This window comes from Anomaloglossus baeobatrachus, chromosome 2 (genome assembly GCF_048569485.1).
Source record: "Anomaloglossus baeobatrachus isolate aAnoBae1 chromosome 2, aAnoBae1.hap1, whole genome shotgun sequence".
NCBI classification, from domain to species: domain Eukaryota; kingdom Metazoa; phylum Chordata; class Amphibia; order Anura; family Aromobatidae; genus Anomaloglossus; species Anomaloglossus baeobatrachus.
This window is the reverse complement of record NC_134354.1, coordinates 774,062,892-774,082,470: the sequence shown is the minus strand read 5'-3', so window position 1 is coordinate 774,082,470 and position 19,579 is coordinate 774,062,892. Positions and strand designations below refer to the sequence as shown.

The 19,579-nt window shown below is 45.9% G+C and overlaps 1 protein-coding gene across 1 annotated transcript in view; it reads right to left on the bottom strand.

The window, feature by feature from the left end:
* TMEM135 (transmembrane protein 135) overlaps nucleotides 1-19,579 on the bottom strand; it is a 518,807-nt gene that overhangs the window by 224,312 nt on the left and 274,916 nt on the right. The window contains exon 5 of the mRNA XM_075337557.1: nucleotides 5,899-5,964. Within this exon, the coding sequence (XP_075193672.1) occupies nucleotides 5,899-5,964 (66 nt within the window). The remainder of the gene's footprint in view (nucleotides 1-5,898; nucleotides 5,965-19,579) is intronic.

Here is a 19,579-nt window from a genome sequence, read left to right as displayed (position 1 = left end):
TGTATGTCTCACCCAGCTTTTCTAGTAAGTGTATGTCTCACCATTTTCTTCTAGTAAGTGTATGTTTCACCCAGTTTTTCTAGTAAGAGTATGTCTCACCCAGCTTTTCTAGTAAGTGTATGTCTCACCCAGTTTTTCTAGTAAGTGTATGTCTCACTCAGCTTTTCTAGTAAGTGTATGTCTCACCCAGTTTTTCTAGTAAGTGTATGTCTCACCCAGTTTTTCTAGTAAGTGTATGTCTCACCCCTGAGCTGCTTTTACAGCTACACTGCTCATTTCTATAATATCCCCCAAGCAGAGCAGAGCAAACGCTGCCTACAGGTTCCTTACGTTCACATACATGATACCTTATTCTAAAAAGTCATCTGAAATGACACACATGCTTGGGTTAGCAAAATCAGACCGGAGGAACCCTGACTGGTTGGCTTTCTGTCCTGGAGGAACCCTGACAGGTCGGCTTTGTGTCCTGGAGGAACCCTGACTGGTCGGCTTTCTGTCCTGGAGGAACCCTGACTGGTTGGCTTTGTGTCCTGGAGGAACCCTGACTGGTTGGCTTTCTGTCCTGGAGGAGCCCTGACTGGTCGGCTTTGTGTCCTGGAGGAACCCTGACTGGTCGGCTTTCTGTCCTGGAGGAACCCTGACTGGTTGGCTTTGTGTCCTGGAGGAACCCTGACTGGTCGGCTTTCTGTCCTGGAGGAGCCCTGACTGGTCGGCTTTGTGTCCTGGAGGAACCCTGACTGGTCGGCTTTCTGTTGTGGAGGAGCCCTGACTGGTTGGCTTTGTGTCCTGGAGGAACCCTGACTGGTTGGCTTTCTGTCCTGGAGGAACCCTGACTGGTCGGCTTTCTGTCCTGGAGGAACCCTGACTGGTCGGCTTTCTGTCCTGGAGGAACCCTGACTGGTCGGCTTTCTGTCCTGGAGGAACCCTGACTGGTTGGCTTTGTGTCCTGGAGGAACCCTGACTGGTCGGCTTTGTGTCCTGGAGGAACCCTGACTGGTCGGCTTTGTGTCCTGGAGGAACCCTGACTGGTCGGCTTTCTGTCCTGGAGGAACCCTGACTGGTCGGCTTTCTGTCCTGGAGGAACCCTGACTGGTTGGCTTTGTGTCCTGGAGGAACCCTGACAGGTCGGCTTTGTGTCCTGGAGGAACCCTGACTGGTCGGCTTTGTGTCCTGGAGGAACCATGACTGGTCGGCTTTGTGTCCTGGAGGAACCCTGACTGGTCGGCTTTCTGTCCTGGAGGAACCCTGACTGGTCGGCTTTGTGTCCTGGAGGAACCCTGACTAGTCGGCTTTCTGTCCTGGAGGAACCCTGACTGGTCGGCTTTCTGTCCTGGAGGAACCCTGACTGGTCGGCTTTGTGTCCTGGAGGAACCCTGACTGGTCGGCTTTCTGTCCTGGAGGAACCCTGACTGGTCGGCTTTGTGTCCTGGAGGAACCCTGACTGGTCGGCTTTGTGTCCTGGAGGAACCCTGACTGGTCGGCTTTCTGTCCTGGAGGAACCCTGACTGGTTGGCTTTCTGTCCTGGAGGAACCCTGACTGGTCGGCTTTCTGTCCTGGAGGAACCCTGACTGGTCGGCTTTCTGTCCTGGAGGAACCCTGACTGGTCGGCTTTCTGTCCTGGAGGAACCCTGACTGGTCGGCTTTCTGTCCTGGAGGAACCCTGACTGGTCGGCTTTCTGTCCTGGAGGAACCCTGACTGGTCGGCTTTCTGTCCTGGAGGAACCCTGACTGGTCGGCTTTGTGTCCTGGAGGAACCCTGACTGGTCGGCTTTCTGTCCTGGAGGAACCCTGACTGGTCGGCTTTGTGTCCTGGAGGAACCCTGACTGGTCGGCTTTCTGTCCTGGAGGAACCCTGACTGGTCGGCTTTCTGTCCTGGAGGAACCCTGACTGGTCCGCTTTCTGTCCTGGAGGAACCCTGACTGGTTGGCTTTGTGTTCTGGAGGAGGCCTGACTGGTCGGCTTTCTGTCCTGGAGGAACCCTGACTGGTCGGTTTTGTGTCCTGGAGGAACCCTGACTGGTTGGCTTTGTGTCCTGGAGGAACCCTGAGTGGTTGGCTTTCTGTCCTGGAGGAACCCTGACTGGTCGGCTTTCTGTCCTGGAGGAACCCTGACTGGTCGGCTTTCTGTCCTGGAGGAACCCTGACTGGTCGGCTTTGTGTCCTGGAGGAACCCTGACTGGTCGGCTTTGTGTCCTGGAGGAACCCTGACTGGTCGGCTTTGTGTCCTGGAGGAGCGGTGACTGGTCGGCTTTGTGTCCTGAAGGAACCCTGACTGGTCGGCTTTGTGTCCTGGAGGAGCGGTGACTGGTCGGCTTTCTGTCCTGGAGGAACCCTGACTGGTCGGCTTTGTGTCCTGGAGGAGCGGTGACTCTCCCGTCTGCAGAATTCCTGCCCGGTCACATGCGGTTATTAGAGGCGGTATCATTTCGATAATTAGGTCCGGATCTCCAGTGGCATTGTACTTGTGTCACTAAACACTGCTCCTTTCATGTGAATCCTGCAGTTACCATCAAACAATTCCGTTTTCCTGATGCTCCGCATAATCCTCCCTTTGTGGTTGGGGAGGAAGCTATACGCGAGGCTTTGCCAACCTGGCTGGTGTAATTGATTCTTGGCACCGCCCGTATGTGCTCCTATGTCAGAGGCTCCGCCGCGGTGGTGTAATCCGTGTGTAACCAGCGAGATAAGATCGTATGGCCGGATCATTAATATTCTGTAGGGTGTATAGCATCAAAGGCAGGGGGGAGAGGTATCCACCGTGCGGCACTACAGGGGCGGCCGGCACACCCGGCTCAGGTGGCGGCATACATCCTGCTGACATATTGTCAGTGGTCATGGCGGAGCGGGCGGAGGAGAAGTCACCAAATCTCTCTACAAAAGTACACCTACTAAGGAAATGTGTCATCGGGCCCAAATACATGAAGGCTGAGGCGTTACCCATTCTAAGGGCTGCTTCTCACTTGCGAGTTTCTCGCAGTAGAGCAATGGAGGAAATCTCGCATTGGAATCGGACACACGTTAGTGAATGATTCAGCTCTCATCTGCGATTTTTTTCTCAGTCCAAATCGGACTGCAGCATGCTGCTTTTTTGCGAGTTTCTACTGCGAGTTTCTCCAATGCAAGTCTATGGGAGCGTGTAAATAATCGGATGTCACGGGACGGCACTCACCATCCTAGTGACATGCAATTTTCTAAATACATTTCTCGCATGTTTCCTAAAACACTGGAAACGAGCGATGTCTCCCAATGTCTGTCAATCACTATTCTCTGTCAGTCGGTCTCTCCCTCTCGGTCTCTATTCTCTCTCTGTCGGTCCGTCACTATCTCTGTCCCTCTCTCACAGTCTGTCGGTCATTTTCCCCTCCTCTCTCATACTCACTGTTCCCCGATCTCCGGCGTGGCGCTGCACGGCGTTCACACTGCTCCGGCGGCTTTTACTATTTTGAAAAAGCCGGCCGCTCATTAAACAATCTCGTATTCCCTGCTTTCCCCGCCCACAGGCGCCTATGATTGGTTGCAGTGAGACACCCCCCCACGCTGAGTGACAGGTGTGTCACTGCACCCAATCACAGCAGCCGGTGGGCGGGTCTATACTGTGCAGTGAAATAAATAAATAAATAATTTAAAAAAACGGCGTGCGGTCCCCCCCAATTTTAATACCAGCCAGATAAAGCCATACGGCTGAAGGCTGGTATTCTCAGGATGGGGAGCTCCACGTTATGGGGAGCCCCCCAGACTAACAATATCAGTCAGCAGCCGCCCAGAATTACCGCATACATTATATGCGACAGTTCTGGGGCTGTACCCGGCTCTTCCCGATTTACCCTGGTGCGTTGGCAAATCGGGGTAATAAGGAGTTAATGGCAGCCCATAGCTGCCAATAAGTCCTAGATTAATCATGTCAGGCGTCTATGAGACACCTTCCATGATTAATCTGTAAGTGACAGTAAATAAACACACACACCCGAAAAATCCTTTATTAGAAATAAAAAACACAAACAAATTCCCTCATTACCAATTTAATAAGCCCCAAAAAGCCCTCCATGTCCGGCGTACTCCACGGACCTCCAGCGTCGCTTCCAGCATGAAGGTGACAGGAGCTGCAGCAGACACCGCCGCTCCGGTCACCTCCAAGCAGCAACTGAGGTGAGTAGCGCGATCAGCTGAGCTGTCACTGAGGTTACCCGCTGTCACTGTTGGAGGATCCAGCGGTGGCCGCAGCTAACCTCAGTGACAGCTCAGCTGATCGCGCTACTCACCTCAGTTGCTGTGTGGAGGTGACAGGAGCGGCGGTGTCTGCTGCAGCTCCTGTCACCTTCATGCTGGAAGCGACGCTGGAGGTCCGTGGAGTACGCCGGACATGGAGGGCTTTTTGGGGCTTATTAAATTGGTAATGAGGGAATGTGTTTGTGTTTTTTATTTCTAATAAAGGATTTTTCAGTTGTGTGTGTTTATTTACTGTAATTTACAGATTAATCATGGAGGGTGTCTCATAGACGCCTGACATGATTAATCTAGGAGTTATTGGCAGCTATGGGCTGCCATTAACTCCTTATTACCCTGATTTGCCAACGCACCAGGGTAAATCGGGAAGAGCCGGGTACAGTCCCAGAACTGTCGCATATAATGTATGCGGCAATTCTGGGCGGCTGCTGGCTGATATTGTTAGGCTGGGGGGCTCCCCATAACGTGGAGCTCCCCATCCTGAGAATACCAGCCTTCAGCCGTATGGCTTTATCTGGCTGGTATTAAAATTGGGGGGGACCGCACGCCATTTTTTTAAATTATTTAATTATTTATTTCACTGCACAGTATAGACACGCCCACCGGCTGCTGTGATTGGGTGCAGTGTGACACCTGTCATTCAGCGTGGGGGCGTGTCTCACTGCAACCAATCATAGGCACCTGTGGGCGGGGAAAGCAGGGAATACGAGATTGTTTAATGACCGGCCGGCTTTTTCAAAATAGTAAAAGCCGCCGGAGCAGTGTGAACGCCGTGCAGCGCCGCGCCGGGGATCGGTGAGTATGAGAGAGGGCTGCTAACTTCAGTCACTCAGGGGATTAGCGGTCACCGGTGAGTCCTTCACTGGTGACCGCTAATCAGGACGCGGCACAGACAGAGCCGCAGCATGACCATGAAGTCGGGTGAAGTTCACCCGAGTTCATTCTGACAGTGCGGCTCTGTCTGTGTCTGCTGTCATCTGCCATTCACCGCTGCTACATGGCTGTCTGTGTCTGCTGTCAGCGGCCATGTAGCAGCGCTGAATGGCAGATGACATAGTAAAAAATACGCATTACACACGCATTACACACGCATTACACACGCATTACACACGCATTACACACGCATTACATGCGCTAGTAAAATCATTAATTTATTCAGAAATAGCATCGCACTTGCGTTGCACTCGCACCTAACGTGAACTAAAATCAGCCGAGTTTTTTTTCAGCCCAGTCGGACCGATTTTACTCGCATAGATGTGTTTCCAGCCTAGAGGCGGCCATAACCTGATTTCGCCCAACACCTGTCCCTCTCGAAACTCCAACCCCCATAAACAAGAAAGGTATGTATTTTCCATAAGAAAAACGTGACTGACAGCAGCTTAGCTCCATTGACTACAAAGGATTGTGCATGTTGAAATAACAACATGCCCAATCCTCCTTTCCTCTGGGTTTGGCCCACAGTTTGCTACTCTGTACGGTCACATGTACCATAGATGGACAGTTTTTGACTCCAGGATGGGTCTCTATGGTGAAATCTTCTAGCGCCGCTCGTCTTGAGCAGCAGATCCACACTCATTCATCCAAACATGTAATATGGCTTCCATGTAACGCGGGGAAGCGGCATGTGACAGAACGTGAAGAACCACTAAATCCATCCTCATGGGGGCGCTCACCTCTCCGTGTCTGATCGGCTTCAGATAACCTCTGGTCGCACCCATGCGGAACAACGTCTCCGAGGCCTGCACAAAGTATAGAGAAAGCAATAAGAAATAACAAACCATCGTCTAACATGCGAGCGACCATACAACAAAGTAATATTATTACAAAGAGGCATGAAGGGACGACAATTACTGAAAACCATTCTATTTCACTATATTAACCAACATATACAACTGATCCCGAGTTACCTCCTGTATTATACTCCAGAGCTGCACTCACTATTCTGCTGGTGCAGTCACTGTGTACATACATTACATTACTGACCCTGAGTTACCTCCTGTATTATACTCCAGAGCTGCATTCACTATTCTGCTGGTGCAGTCACTGTGTCCATACATTACATTACTGATCCTGAGTTACATCCTGTATTATACTCCAGAGCTGCACTCACTATTCTGCTGCTGCAGTCACTGTGTACATACATTACAGTACTGATCCTGTACTGATCCTGAGTTACCTCCTGTATTATACTGCAGAGCTGCACTCACTATTCTGCTAGTGCAGTCTCTGTGTATATACATTACATTACTGATCCTGAGTTACATCCTGTATTATACTGCAGAGCTGCACTCACTATTCTGCTGGTGCAGTCACTGTGTACATACATTACTGATCCTGTACTGATCCTGAGTTACCTCCTGTATCATACTCCAGAGCTGCACTCACTATTCTGCTGGTGGAGTCACTGTGTACATACATTACATTACTGATCCTGAGTTACCTCCTGTATTATACTGCAGAGCTGCACTCACTATTCTGCTGGTGGAGTCACTGTGTACATACATTACATTACTGATCCTGAGTTACATCCTGCATTATACTGCAGAGCTGCACTCACTATTCTGCTGGTGCAGTCTCTGTGTATATACATTACATTACTGATCCTGAGTTACCTCCTGCATTATACTCCAGAGCTGCACTCATTATTCTGCTGGTGCAGTCACTGTGTACATACATTACTGATCCTGTACTGATTCTGAGTTATATTCTGTACTATTCTGTATTATATAGACAGTGACTGCTCCAGCAGAATAGCGAGTGCAGCTCTGGAGTATAATGCAGGGGGTAACTCAGGATTAGTACAGGATAAGTAATGTAATGTATGTATACAGTGACCGCACCAGCACAATAGTGAGTGCAGCTCTGGAGTATAATACAGGAGCTAATTCAGGGTCAGTACAGGATCAGTAATGTAATGTATGTACACAGTGACTGCACCAGCAGAATAGTGAGTGCAGCTCTAGAGTATAATACAGGATGTAACTCAGGATCAGTAATGTAATGTATGTACACAGAGACTGCACCAGCAGAATAGTGAGTGCAGCTCTAGAGTATAATACAGGATGTAACTCAGGATCAGTAATGTAATGTATGTATACAGTGACTGCACCAGCAGAATAGTGAGTGCAGCTCTGCAGTATAATACAGGATGTAACTCAGGGTCAGTACAGGATCAGTAATGTAATGTATGTACACAGTGACTGCACCAGCAGAATAGTGAGTGCAGCTCTGGAGTATAATGCAGGATGTAACTCAGGATCAGTAATGTAATGTATGTACACAGTGACTGCACCAGCAGAATAGTGAGTGCAGCTCTGGAGTATAATACAGGATGTAACTCAGGATCAGTAATGTAATGTATGTACACAGTGACTGCACCAGCAGAATAGTGAGTGCAGCTCTAGAGTATAATACAGGATGTAACTCAGGATCAGTAATGTAATGTATGTACACAGTGACTGCACCAGCAGAATAGTGAGTGCAGCTCTGGAGTATAATACAGGAGGTAACTCAGGATCAGTACAGGATCAGTAATGTAATGTATGTACACAGTGACTGCACCAGCAGAATAGTGAGTGCAGCTCTGGAGTATAATACAGGATGTAACTCAGGATCAGTAATGTAATGTATGTACACAGTGACTGCACCAGCAGAATAGTGAGTGCAGCTCTGGAGTATAATGCAGGATGTAACTCAGGATCAGTACAGGATCAGTAATGTAATGTATGTACAGAGTGACTGCACCAGCAGAATAGTGAGTGCAGCTCTGGAGTATAATGCAGGATGTAACTCAGGATCAGTACAGGATCAGTAATGTAATGTATGTACACAGTGACTGTATCAGCAGAATAGTGAGTGCAGCTCTGGAGTATAATACATGTAGTGATCAGGTTTTAATAGAGGATAAATAATGTAGTTATAAAGTGTTTTGTAATGAAGATGAGTGAACAATATGCCATATATAATGTGTGTACAGTATATATGTGTGTACAGCAAGTGTGTACAGTATATATGTGTGTACAGTATATATATGTGTACAGTATATGTGTGTACAGTATGTGTGTACAGTATATATATGTGTACAGTATATGTGTGTACAGTATGTGTGTACAGTATATATGTGTACAGTATATGTGTGTACAGTATGTGTGTACAGTATATATGTGTACAGTATATATGTGTGTACAGTATGTGTGTACAGTATATATGTGTGTACAGTATATATGTGTGTACAGTATGTGTGTACAGTATATATGTGTGTACAGTATGTGTGTACAGTATGTGTGTACAGTATATATGTGTGTACAGTATATATGTGTGTACAGTATGTGTGTACAGTATATATGTGTGTACAGTATGTGTGTACAGTATGTGTGTACAGTATATATGTGTGTACAGTATGTGTGTACAGTATATATGTGTGTACAGTATATATGTGTGTACAGTATGTGTGTACAGTATGTGTGTACAGTATGTGTGTACAGTATATATGTGTGTACAGTATGTGTGTACAGTATATATGTGTGTACAGTATGTGTGTACAGTATATATGTGTGTACAGTATGTGTGTACAGTATTTATGTGTGTACAGTATGTGTGTACAGTATGTGTGTACAGTATATATGTGTGTACAGTATGTGTGTACAGTATATATGTGTGTACAGTATGTGTGTACAGTATATATGTGTGTACAGTATGTGTGTACAGTATATATGTGTGTACAGTATGTGTGTACAGTATATATGTGTGTACAGTATATATGTGTGTACAGTATGTGTGTACAGTATATATGTGTGTACAGTATGTGTGTACAGTATATATGTGTGTACAGTATGTGTGTACAGTATATATGTGTGTACAGTATGTGTGTACAGTATATATGTGTGTACAGTATGTGTGTACAGTATGTGTGTACAGTATATATGTGTGTACAGTATATATGTGTGTACAGTATGTGTGTACAGTATATATGTGTGTACAGTATGTGTGTACAGTATATATGTGTGTACAGTATATATGTGTGTACAGTATGTGTGTACAGTATGTGTGTACAGTATATATGTGTGTACAGTATGTGTGTACAGTATGTGTGTACAGTATATATGTGTGTACAGTATATATGTGTGTACAGTATGTGTGTACAGTATATATGTGTGTACAGTATGTGTGTACAGTATATATGTGTGTACAGTATATATGTGTGTACAGTATGTGTGTACAGTATATATGTGTGTACAGTATGTGTGTACAGTATATACAATGTGTGTACAGTATATATAAAACCAGTCAGGTTTGGAGCCTGAACCTTCATTGGGGTGGTTTCTTGCTTGATAAAGCACAAGACATGATGTGTGTGTTCTGTAGGATACATCTTGGACTTTTGTCATCACTAATAAACATTCCTTTAGAAATAGTGAAGCATTGCTGCCCATTGTCTCCTCCCCATTGTCTCCTCCCCATTGTCTCCTCCCCATTGTCTCCTCCCCATTGTCTCCTCCCCATTGTCTTCTCCCCATTGTCTCCTCTCCATTGCCTCCTCCCCATTGTTTCCTCCCCATTGTCTCCCCCCCATTGTCTCCTCCTCATTGTCTCCTCCTCATTGTCTCCTCCCCATTGTCTCCTCCTCATTGTCTCCTCCCTTATTGTCTCCTCCCCATTGTCTCCTCCTCATTGTCTCCTCCCTTATTGTCTCCTCCCCATTGTCTCCTCCTCATTGTCTCCTCCCTTATTGTCTCCTCCCCATTGTCTCGGGTAAATGGTGTGGGTAGTCGGGTGATCTGAGCAGAGTTTACATGGTTATTTGTAGCGGCGTGCACAATGTGGTGGTGAGGGCGGTGACCTGCGCGTCCTTCCATCGGCCTCCATGTGTAGATGTGACTATAGTGCACGGCCCCCGAGAGCGGAGTGAAGGGGCACAACCTTCTCATGTAGACCAGGGCCGGATCCTTTCATCGCCCCTTCTCTCTGAACATTTTAAGGATGTTTCAGTCTCGCTGAGGACTTTGTCAATACAGCTCGGCTTTCTTTGTGCCTATAGAAACCCACTGGGGTGTATAACCTTCTTTTCACCTTGGCTAGCCGAAAGATCTCTTAATTCCCCGTCCACGGCACCGCAGTTACCGCCAGATGTCAAAGCCATTCATGACATGAAGCGAGTTTCGAGAGCTTGTAAATCTAAACCCTATGTATTTCTCGATGGGACCTCCACTCTCCGTGTGTGGAGTGTCACTAAGAAGATTAACACTACAAGACGGGCCGGACAATGGCGGGGAAGGGAGAACATGGCTGCGGCGGGCCACCTGGAGCTACGCGCTAATTGACAATCTTAAGCTTCCAAATGATTGCTTTTTTGGTATGCGAACAAAAAAAATAAAAAAGGGACTGAGATGAGGCAGCTGTATTTCCATGTACTTCACCAAGCGGGACAAAGAAAATGATCGTCGGGTCAATGTAAGCCTGGATGAATGGGCCTATACATTTTGGAACTTGAGGGACCAAAATCTAAAGTCTAAAACTCCGGTAAGTGTGATACGTAAATCATGCGCCAAGATCTACAGTATAGTCATGAAGGTCGTAGGACATTCCCCTCACAAAAACATAAACAAAGCCCTGGAAACAAGACCGTGATGACATACTACCATGAAGAGGTAGACTATCAAAGAAAATGATCGTCGGGTCAATGTAAGCCTGGCTGACTGGACGTATACATTTTCCAACTTGAGGGACCAAAGTCTAAAGTCTAAAAGTCCGGTAACTGTGATACGTAAATCATACGCCGAGAGCTACAGCATAGTCATGAAGGTCGTAGGACATTCCCCTCACAAAAACATTAACAAAACCCTGGAAACAAGACCATGATGAGGTAGGCTAGGAAACCCATAAGCCCCCAATGAATAGCCTAAAAGTCAAAAAGTAAGAGTAGGGCATGCATAAAATAAGATATTTTGGGAATTCATCTGAATGTCTAGGGTAGCGCACTCCGGAGAACTTGTGCAGCACGAGAAAAGTTTTGAAGATGGAAAGAAGAGGTTCAATTTATGGGGGAGGAAAGTCTTCAATCCTTTGCAAAATAGAGAGCACAGATCAGGTGGTAGACAGATATGACGGCTGCCAAAAAGGGAGGCGCAGCATTATGAACTTTCTAGAAACACTATTAGGGCCAATGATCTTCCAAGAGGGGTGAAACAAAAAAAAATTGGAGATGTTTCGCATATCAAAATGGCCTTTTTGATACCTGCCCAGTAGCCACGTCACGGCAATCTCATTGTACTGGGTCCTACTCTATTTTACTACCTCCCTCTGTGTTTTAAAACCTACATATACAGAATGATATAAATGTTCTTAAATGTTCTTTATTGTAACAAACTGTATATGGCTGCAACCATGCAAAGCCTTTCATGTTTCATTGCATTCTTGTTTTTTTTTTTTTTTGTTTTTTCTCTGTTTGGGGTTTTGCCTTGGTCTGCAGCCCTGCTTATTGTAACCAACCTTAATTTTTCAATAAAAAAGAGATTAAACATAAAACCTACATATAACAGTATTAGGTCCCCTATTACGGTTATATGTAGGTTTTAAAACCCAGAGAAAGGTAGTAAAATAGAGTAGGACCTAGTACAATGAGATTGCCGTGACGTGGCTACTGGGCAGGTATCAAAAAGGCCATTTTGATATGAGAAACATCTCCATTTTTTGTTATCAAAATGGCCATTTTAATACCTGCCCAGTAGCCACGTCATGGCAATCTCATACTGGGTCCTACTCTATTTTCCTACCTCTCTCTGTGTTTTAAAACCTACATATAACAGTATTAGGCCCCCTATTACTATTATATGTAGGTTTTAAAACCTAGAGAAAGGTAGTAAAATAGAGTAGGACCCAGTACAATGAGATTGCCGAGACGTGGCTACTGGGCAGGTATTAAAATGGCCATTTTGATATGCAAAACATCTCACTTTTTTTTTATTATTTTTTGTTTTTTAGTAGTTTCAAGCTTTGGCATGCAAGTCTCTTTTTTGTCTGTTATAGGTCGTCAGCATTACAAAGTAAGGACCTTTTAGGTAAAAATGTTTAAAAAATATAAAGCCCAAAGTGGTCTGTATATCAGTACTTAATGTCTGTTTGGCACAGCAATAAGGAGCCATAATGTGTCACTGTAGGGACTTCATGTACATGTGGAAGATCAGGGAGCTGCTACAAATTATGACTCCTGATTTGGCGAACCAGGTCCTTCTGTACATGGGCAGCCTGTCACATTAGGTATGGGGGGGAAGTACCATGTCTATGGCAACAAGGAAGCAAGACCCTGTGTCTAGAGAAGGGGGAGATGTGACCCCTGACCAAACCTTCCGCTGGCCCCTAGCTGACCTGACCACCCTAGATAGGTTCCGCACCTATGCGCCGAGCAGGATATCTGGTCCTGGCTGACCCTAAACTGGCCCCTAGATAAGGAATGGATGGGATGAGCACTTAGTCACATAGGGAGTGAAGAAATAACTTATCTCCAAGAAGACTCAGGGAGAGAAACAGCAACAAAAGACAATGTTTCTTCAGATGATTGCAAGCCGACTGCTTGCATCCAAGACCTGTATAGGAATATAACTATCACCAGCAAACACCAAAGGGAAAATGCGAGTAGTTAAGGACACAAGGAGAAGTGATGAAAGGTGATGATATCTGCAGGGTCCTAAAAGGAAAAGGATAAACCCCAAGCAGAGAAGATACATAGGATACCAATTATACCACAGAGGGAAGAATAGAATGTCAGGAAGCAGTTTGTGTGGCCAAGTGCTGCGACCTTCTACAGCCAAGCACCACAGGACTGTATGTCAACCATGCCACACCCATGATAGCAATTCAGTTCAATGGTTAAGATGTAATAAGATATTTTCCATGAAGTGGCCATGGGGCCAGTAGGAACTTCTCTCAACAACACCAACTGTTTGCTGGGAATTTATGTAGTCAGACTGTAAAATAGAACGCGGTTACGGAGATGGGGTAAAACCTATCCGCTGGGACAATTGGGACCCTCACTGATAGCCAGGATGAGGGACTCAGGTCTCCCAATCTCCCCTAGATTTTTGACTAGAAGAAAATGAATGGATCGGTTGGTCATGGATAACACTGGGGAACGCAATTTTTTAGGAGTTAGGTCAGACAGCTGTTCTTAATTAATTTTTGGATGCTGATTCCAGAAATGATCTCAGTTTTTCTCTATCACGTCAAGTTTTTGAACTATAGGATTTTTGTCTTCTCAAAAATATGTAAACTACTGTACCTAAAAAGTGTTTTGTTTTTTTTAAATAGTACAAATATGAACAAAAAATGAAATATTTAAGAAATAGGCACTGTCTCAGTTGTGACTACTCTTACAAGTTGCCACGTAGCTCTATATGAGTCGAATTGTACTCAGATAACAAGTCTTATTACAGAAATCAGTGCAATTATGCTTCTATGGCAGGTAAGTTGAGGAGGAAAAACTTGACGTGATAGAAAAAAACTGACTACATTTTTGGAATCAGCATGCCAATTTTAGTATAAATCAGCTTAAAAACCTAACTCAACAAAAAAATTTTTTCAAATTGTTCCCCAGTGTAATTCCTGATGCTCCAGTCTGGGTCTACAGCAGCGAAGACACAAAGATCGCCAGTTGAATGATCGCTATACTTGGCATATACCTTTAAGGGGTACTTTGCACACTACGACATCGCAGGTGCGATGTCGGTGGGGTCATGTCAAAAGTGACGCACATCCGGCGTCGCTGTCGACATCGTAGTGTGTAAATCCTAGATGATACGATTAACGAGCCAAAAGCGTCGTAATCGTATCATCGGTGCAGCGTCGGCGAATTCCATAATTACGCTGACGCGACGGTCCGATGTTGTTCCTCGCGCCTGTGGCAGCACACATCCCTGTGTGTGAAGTCGCAGGAGCGAGGAACGTCTCCTACCGGCCTCCACCGGCTATGCGGAAGGAAGGAGGTGGGCGGGATGTTTACATCCCGCTCATCTCCGCCCCTCCGCTCCTATTGGCCGCCTGGCGTGTGACACCGCACGACCTGCCCCCTTAATAAAGAGGCGGTTCACCGGCCAGAGCGACGTCGCAGGGCAGGTGAGTGCATGTGAAGCAGCCGTAGCGATAATATTCGCTACGCAAGCTATCACAATGATATCGCAGCTGCGACGGGGGCGGGGACTATCGCGCTCGGCATCGCAGCATCGGCTTGCGATGTCGTAGTGTGCAAAGTACCCCTAAGAGTGGCATGGCAGATACACAACCAGATGCTCTATATAATTTCCAGCTCTGAGCTCTCGCAATCAGGAGAGAATGAGCACATGCGTCCATTGTTCTGGCAATGGTTGGGGATTCATGTGGACCGACAACCGATCTTGCCCACTTGCCTAGCTGATAGGGATATTGTCATGCAGTCACTACCGGGCTTCCGCCAAAAATAAGGGAACTCCTGCCGAGCGTCGCAACACACAGAGTACACCGAGAACACGATACAATGGTGGGCCATGGCGCTAGGGAGAGGGGACTGGGGTCACCTCCTAACCCTCACCTGAGGCTGAACCCTGTATCCCTAACGTCCCTATTTGGGTTCTTCTCCCTGTCACCAATCACGTGCCTAAGCCCTCTCCGACCGTTAACTCACCCTGGCTAGTGAGGGCCCATGAGACGCTAGTCTCACCACTACTATAAGATGACACAAAGTAGGAAAAACAAACAAAAACTAAAACGTCTCGAAGGAACTTCACAGCTACAACTGATGCAACACCTCAGCTTTCTCCATAGACTGGTTCCTTCCAATTGGACAGCATAGGTATGAGCTATAGCCAGCATAGGAAGGAGTAAGGAGAGGATATTTATAGCAGAAGAGAGTGGCTGCAGCTGAGGTTACAACTACCTGTTCGATCACTGCAGGATTGAAGTGCACCTTAACCCCTTCAGTGTCAGAGGGAATTAAATATGCACCAACACGGTAAACGAAGAGTGGGCGCTAAAGTGGCTCAACAATGTGCTGTGTGTAACCGGAAGACAGGAGTAATACTGGACAGAGTATATATCTCACCCAGAAAGTTAACCTGGATGACATATAGCTGTAGCAGCTTAGCTGAGGGAGTTTGCCTAATCACAGCCACATACAGTGCCTTGCGAAAGTATTTGGTCCCTCTGAATTTTTAAACCTTTTCCCACATTTCAGGCTTCAAACATAAAGATGAAAATGTGAATGTTCTGGTGAAGAATCAACAACAAGTGACAATTGTGAAGTTGAACGAAATTTATTGCTTATTTTAAACTTTTTAAAAAAATAAAAACCTGAAAATTGGGGAGTGCAATATTATTCATCCCCTCTAAGGTAATACTTTGTAGCGCCACCTTTTGCTGTGATTACAGCTGCGGTCGCTTGGGGTATGTGTCTATCAGTTTTGCACATGGAGAGGCTGAAATTCTCGCCCGTTCTTCCTTTGTAAACAGCTGGAGCTGAGTGAGGTTGGATGGAGGCGTTTGTGAACAGCAGTTTTCAGATCTTTCCACAGATTCTCGATTGGGTTCAGGTCTGGACTGTGACTTGGCCATTCTAACACCTCGATACGGTTATTTGTGAACCATTCTATTGTAGATTTTGCTTTATGTTTTTGATCATTGTCTTGTTGAAAGACAAATCTCTGTCCCAGTCTCAGGTATTTTCCAGACTCCAACAGGTTTTCTTCAAGAATGGTCCTGTATTTGGCTCCATCTTCCCATCAATTTTAACCATCTTCCCTGTCCCTGCTGAAGAAAAGCAGGCCCAAACCATGATGCTGCCACCACCATGTTTGACAGTGGGGATGGTGTGTTCAGGGTGATGAGCTATGTTGCTTTTACACCAAACATATCATTTGGCATTGTGCCCAAAAAGTTCTCTTTGGCTTCATCTGACCAGAGCACCTTCTTCCACATGTTTGGTGTCTTCCAGGTGGCTTGTTGCAAACTTTAAACAACACTTTTTATGGATATCTTTGAGAAATGTCTTTCTTCTTGCCACTCTTCCATAAAGGCCAGATTTGTGCAGTGTACGACTGATTGTTGTCCTATGGACAGACTCTCCCACCTCAGCTGTAGATCTCTGCAGTTCATCCAGAGTGATCATGGGCCTCTTGGCTGCATCTCTGATCAGTCTTCTCCTTGTGTGAGATGATAGTTTGGATGGACGGCCGGGTCTTGGTAGATTTGCAGGGGTATGATGCTCCTTCCATTTCAATATGATCGCTTGCACAGTGCTCCTTGGGATGCTTAAAGTTGTGGGAATCTTTTTGTAACCAAATCTGGCTTTAAACTTCTCCACAACAGTATCATGGACCTGCCTGTTGTGTTCCTTGGTCTTCATGATGCTATCTGCGCTTTAAACAGAACACTGAGACTATCACAGAGCAGGTGCATTTATACGGAGACTTGATCACACACAGGGGCTTATATTTATCATCATCAGTCATTTAGGACAACATTGGATCATTCAGAGATCCTCAATCAACTTCTGGAGTGAAAGTAAAGGGGATGAATAATATTGCACGCCCCAATTTTCAGTTTATTCTTTTTTACAAAAGTTTGAAATAAGCAATAAATATCGTTCACCTTCACAATTGTGTCACTTGTTGTTGATTCTTCACCAGAACATTAACATTTTTATCTTTATGTTTGAAGCCTGAAATGTGGGAAAAGGTTGAAAAATTCAAGGGGGGGGCGAATACTTTCGCAAGGCACTGTATAAGGCTGAAGAAATCTTTCAGTAGGGGGAAGACGGCCTGAGGAGTTACATGCTGTGTTGTGAGCTGGACATGGATGATGGGGCAAACTAAAGACCAGTGACTGGAGATTCAAGCCCCATAGAAGCGTGAGTCAGGGATAACGTATGTTGGTAAGCGACCATACATGTTTGCAAGTCACTGGCTGAGAATAAAAGCCTCGCATTTACTTTATGTGGACTGTTTTTTGTTTGTCATTGCCATGCCGCTATATAATGTCCCCACCGTGTTACATCTGACTTTCTTGTCCCAGATCGCTCCAAAATCACACCAGGCCGTGACTCACTCGTGACAGATATCCCTTTAAGGCTGTGGTTGATTTTCTCATGCAAAAAAATTTGGATGGATTATGTTATTGACACTCCGATCAAACCCTGATCCGAGTGTCAGCTCAGTGTGATCCGATTCTCTTATCAGATCACACTACAGGAGTTCATGGAGAAGAAAATTTCTCCATCTTCTCCATTCTGAATCTGCAGAAATCGGACTGCACTCTGACATCATCCGAGTACACTCCGATGATTTCCCTGCACCCATAGACTTGAATGGGTGCGCGCCGTCCGATTTGCACTGCTACTCACAAAACGTTGCGATTTTTGGCATTGTCCCATAGTATAACATTGGAGCGAGTGCTATCCGATAAAACAGACAGCACTCGTCCAAGTTATTAGCGCCCTAATGGCAAGGGATGACTGTGGAGGAGAACATGTTCTTATCTAATGAAGAATAACAAATGTTTCCTTTCCCCGCCGTCCTCCCCCTCTCGTATGTTTGACATACATTATCTGTATGTAAAATGTTTTGGCAACGCCGTTACATTAAGGTCAGTCCATAGAAATGAAACATTTCTGGAAATATGGAGGATTTTATATGATACAGATGTCCGCACTCGCTACCGGTCACACATTTTGAGTAAATAGTGGAAATGCACAAGTTTTCCCCATATTGTTCTCAGATTTATGATGTGCTACCGGTCTACATAACACCACTCAGTAGCCACAATTAAATACAAGTTTCCAGGGAGTGTCATAATAGGAACACAATCAGAACAAGCTGGGCACATGCAACTAATTATCAAGAATTTATTAAAATGCAGCAAGCGCGCCGCCATTCCCAGCGTTTGCGGAGGCGTCCGCCACATTCCGTAATTAGACTCATTCATTCTCCGACTCCTACGGTGGAGAAAAACAAACAAGGGTTGTACGCGATGGATTGTTCCTCGGTGTTAGAAGGGTTCACGAAAGATGTGTTGATCCAACCAATCAGCTCTAATCCGTGGGGGAAATCTGGCGATTTACCTACAGCGCCATCGCAGGAAAAATTAAGAATTACACAGTGCTTGATGGAACCAACATGGTGTCTGTGTAAGGCAAGAAAGGTCAATGTCCTCCAACGTGACAGACCTACTTCGTAGTTTGTCTTCACTCAAGCTCTTTAAGGGATTTTCCATGGGTTATCCCTTGTCTAGTAGTATGGGGTCAAGGTGACCCCTGAAGAGTGGTACAACTAGTGATTTTGCTGATTGCTTGGTTTACGGCAACTGGGACCTCAAGCAAGGTCAAGAACGGGGATCTAGAGACCCAAAAATGCCTTGATTTGAGTGGAGGAATTTGTTCATCTTCTGCTCCACTCATTATTAATTGGATTTCCGAAATTGGCCAAGGACTGCACTCTACTTTCTCCAGCAGTCTAATACTTGATGATTGAAGCTGCGTCTGAGTGTTCTCACCTCCATTCATTACAGGGTTCACATTTTCCCTGTTCTGGAGTCCTGTTCTTTGGATTATTTGGGGTCACTTGCAGTCAGACCCCAAGTGATCAACCAGTTATTTCCTATGCTAAGGATAACTTGCAGTTTTGGAAACCCCCCTTTTTGTGAGGGACCTAGATATATTACTTTTGAAGCTGCCATATTGTAGACCCGGGGTCCCCAACCTGTGGCTTGAGAGACACATGTGGCTCACAGTTCCTTGATTTGTTGCTCGCAGCTGTCTGCCAGATAGGTGTAGAAGCTCCTAGTCTAGAGCAGGTCTCTAGATGGTGACTTTTGTAAGCAGCACCACATAAAAGAGCTGATCTGAATGGGGGTAAGGTAGGAACCTCTGGATCTTGGTATACTCTCTTGGTGTGATTTCTGTGGAAAAGCTTTGGCTGTCATTATACCGGTAATGAGGGCTCTGGGTGTCACTACTGTGAGAGGCGGGAGCTGCATGTGGCTTGCGACCCTTTCTCAGAGCTGAATGTGGCTTGCGACCCTTTCTCAGAGCTGGATGTGGCTTGTGACCTTCTCTCAGAGTTGAATGTGGGTTGTGACCCTTTCTAAGAGCTGAATGTGGCTCGCGACCCTTTCTCAGAGCTGAATGTGGCTTGCGACTCTTTCTCAGAGCTGACTGTGGCTAGCGACCCTTTCTCCAAGATGAATGTACCTCACGACCCATTCTCAGAGCTGAATGTGGCTCGTGACCCTTTCTCCAAGCTGAGTGTGGCTTGCGACCCTTTCTCCCAGCTGAATGTGGCTTGCGACCCTTTCTCAGAGCTGAATGTGGCTCGCGACCCTTTCTCCAAGATGAAT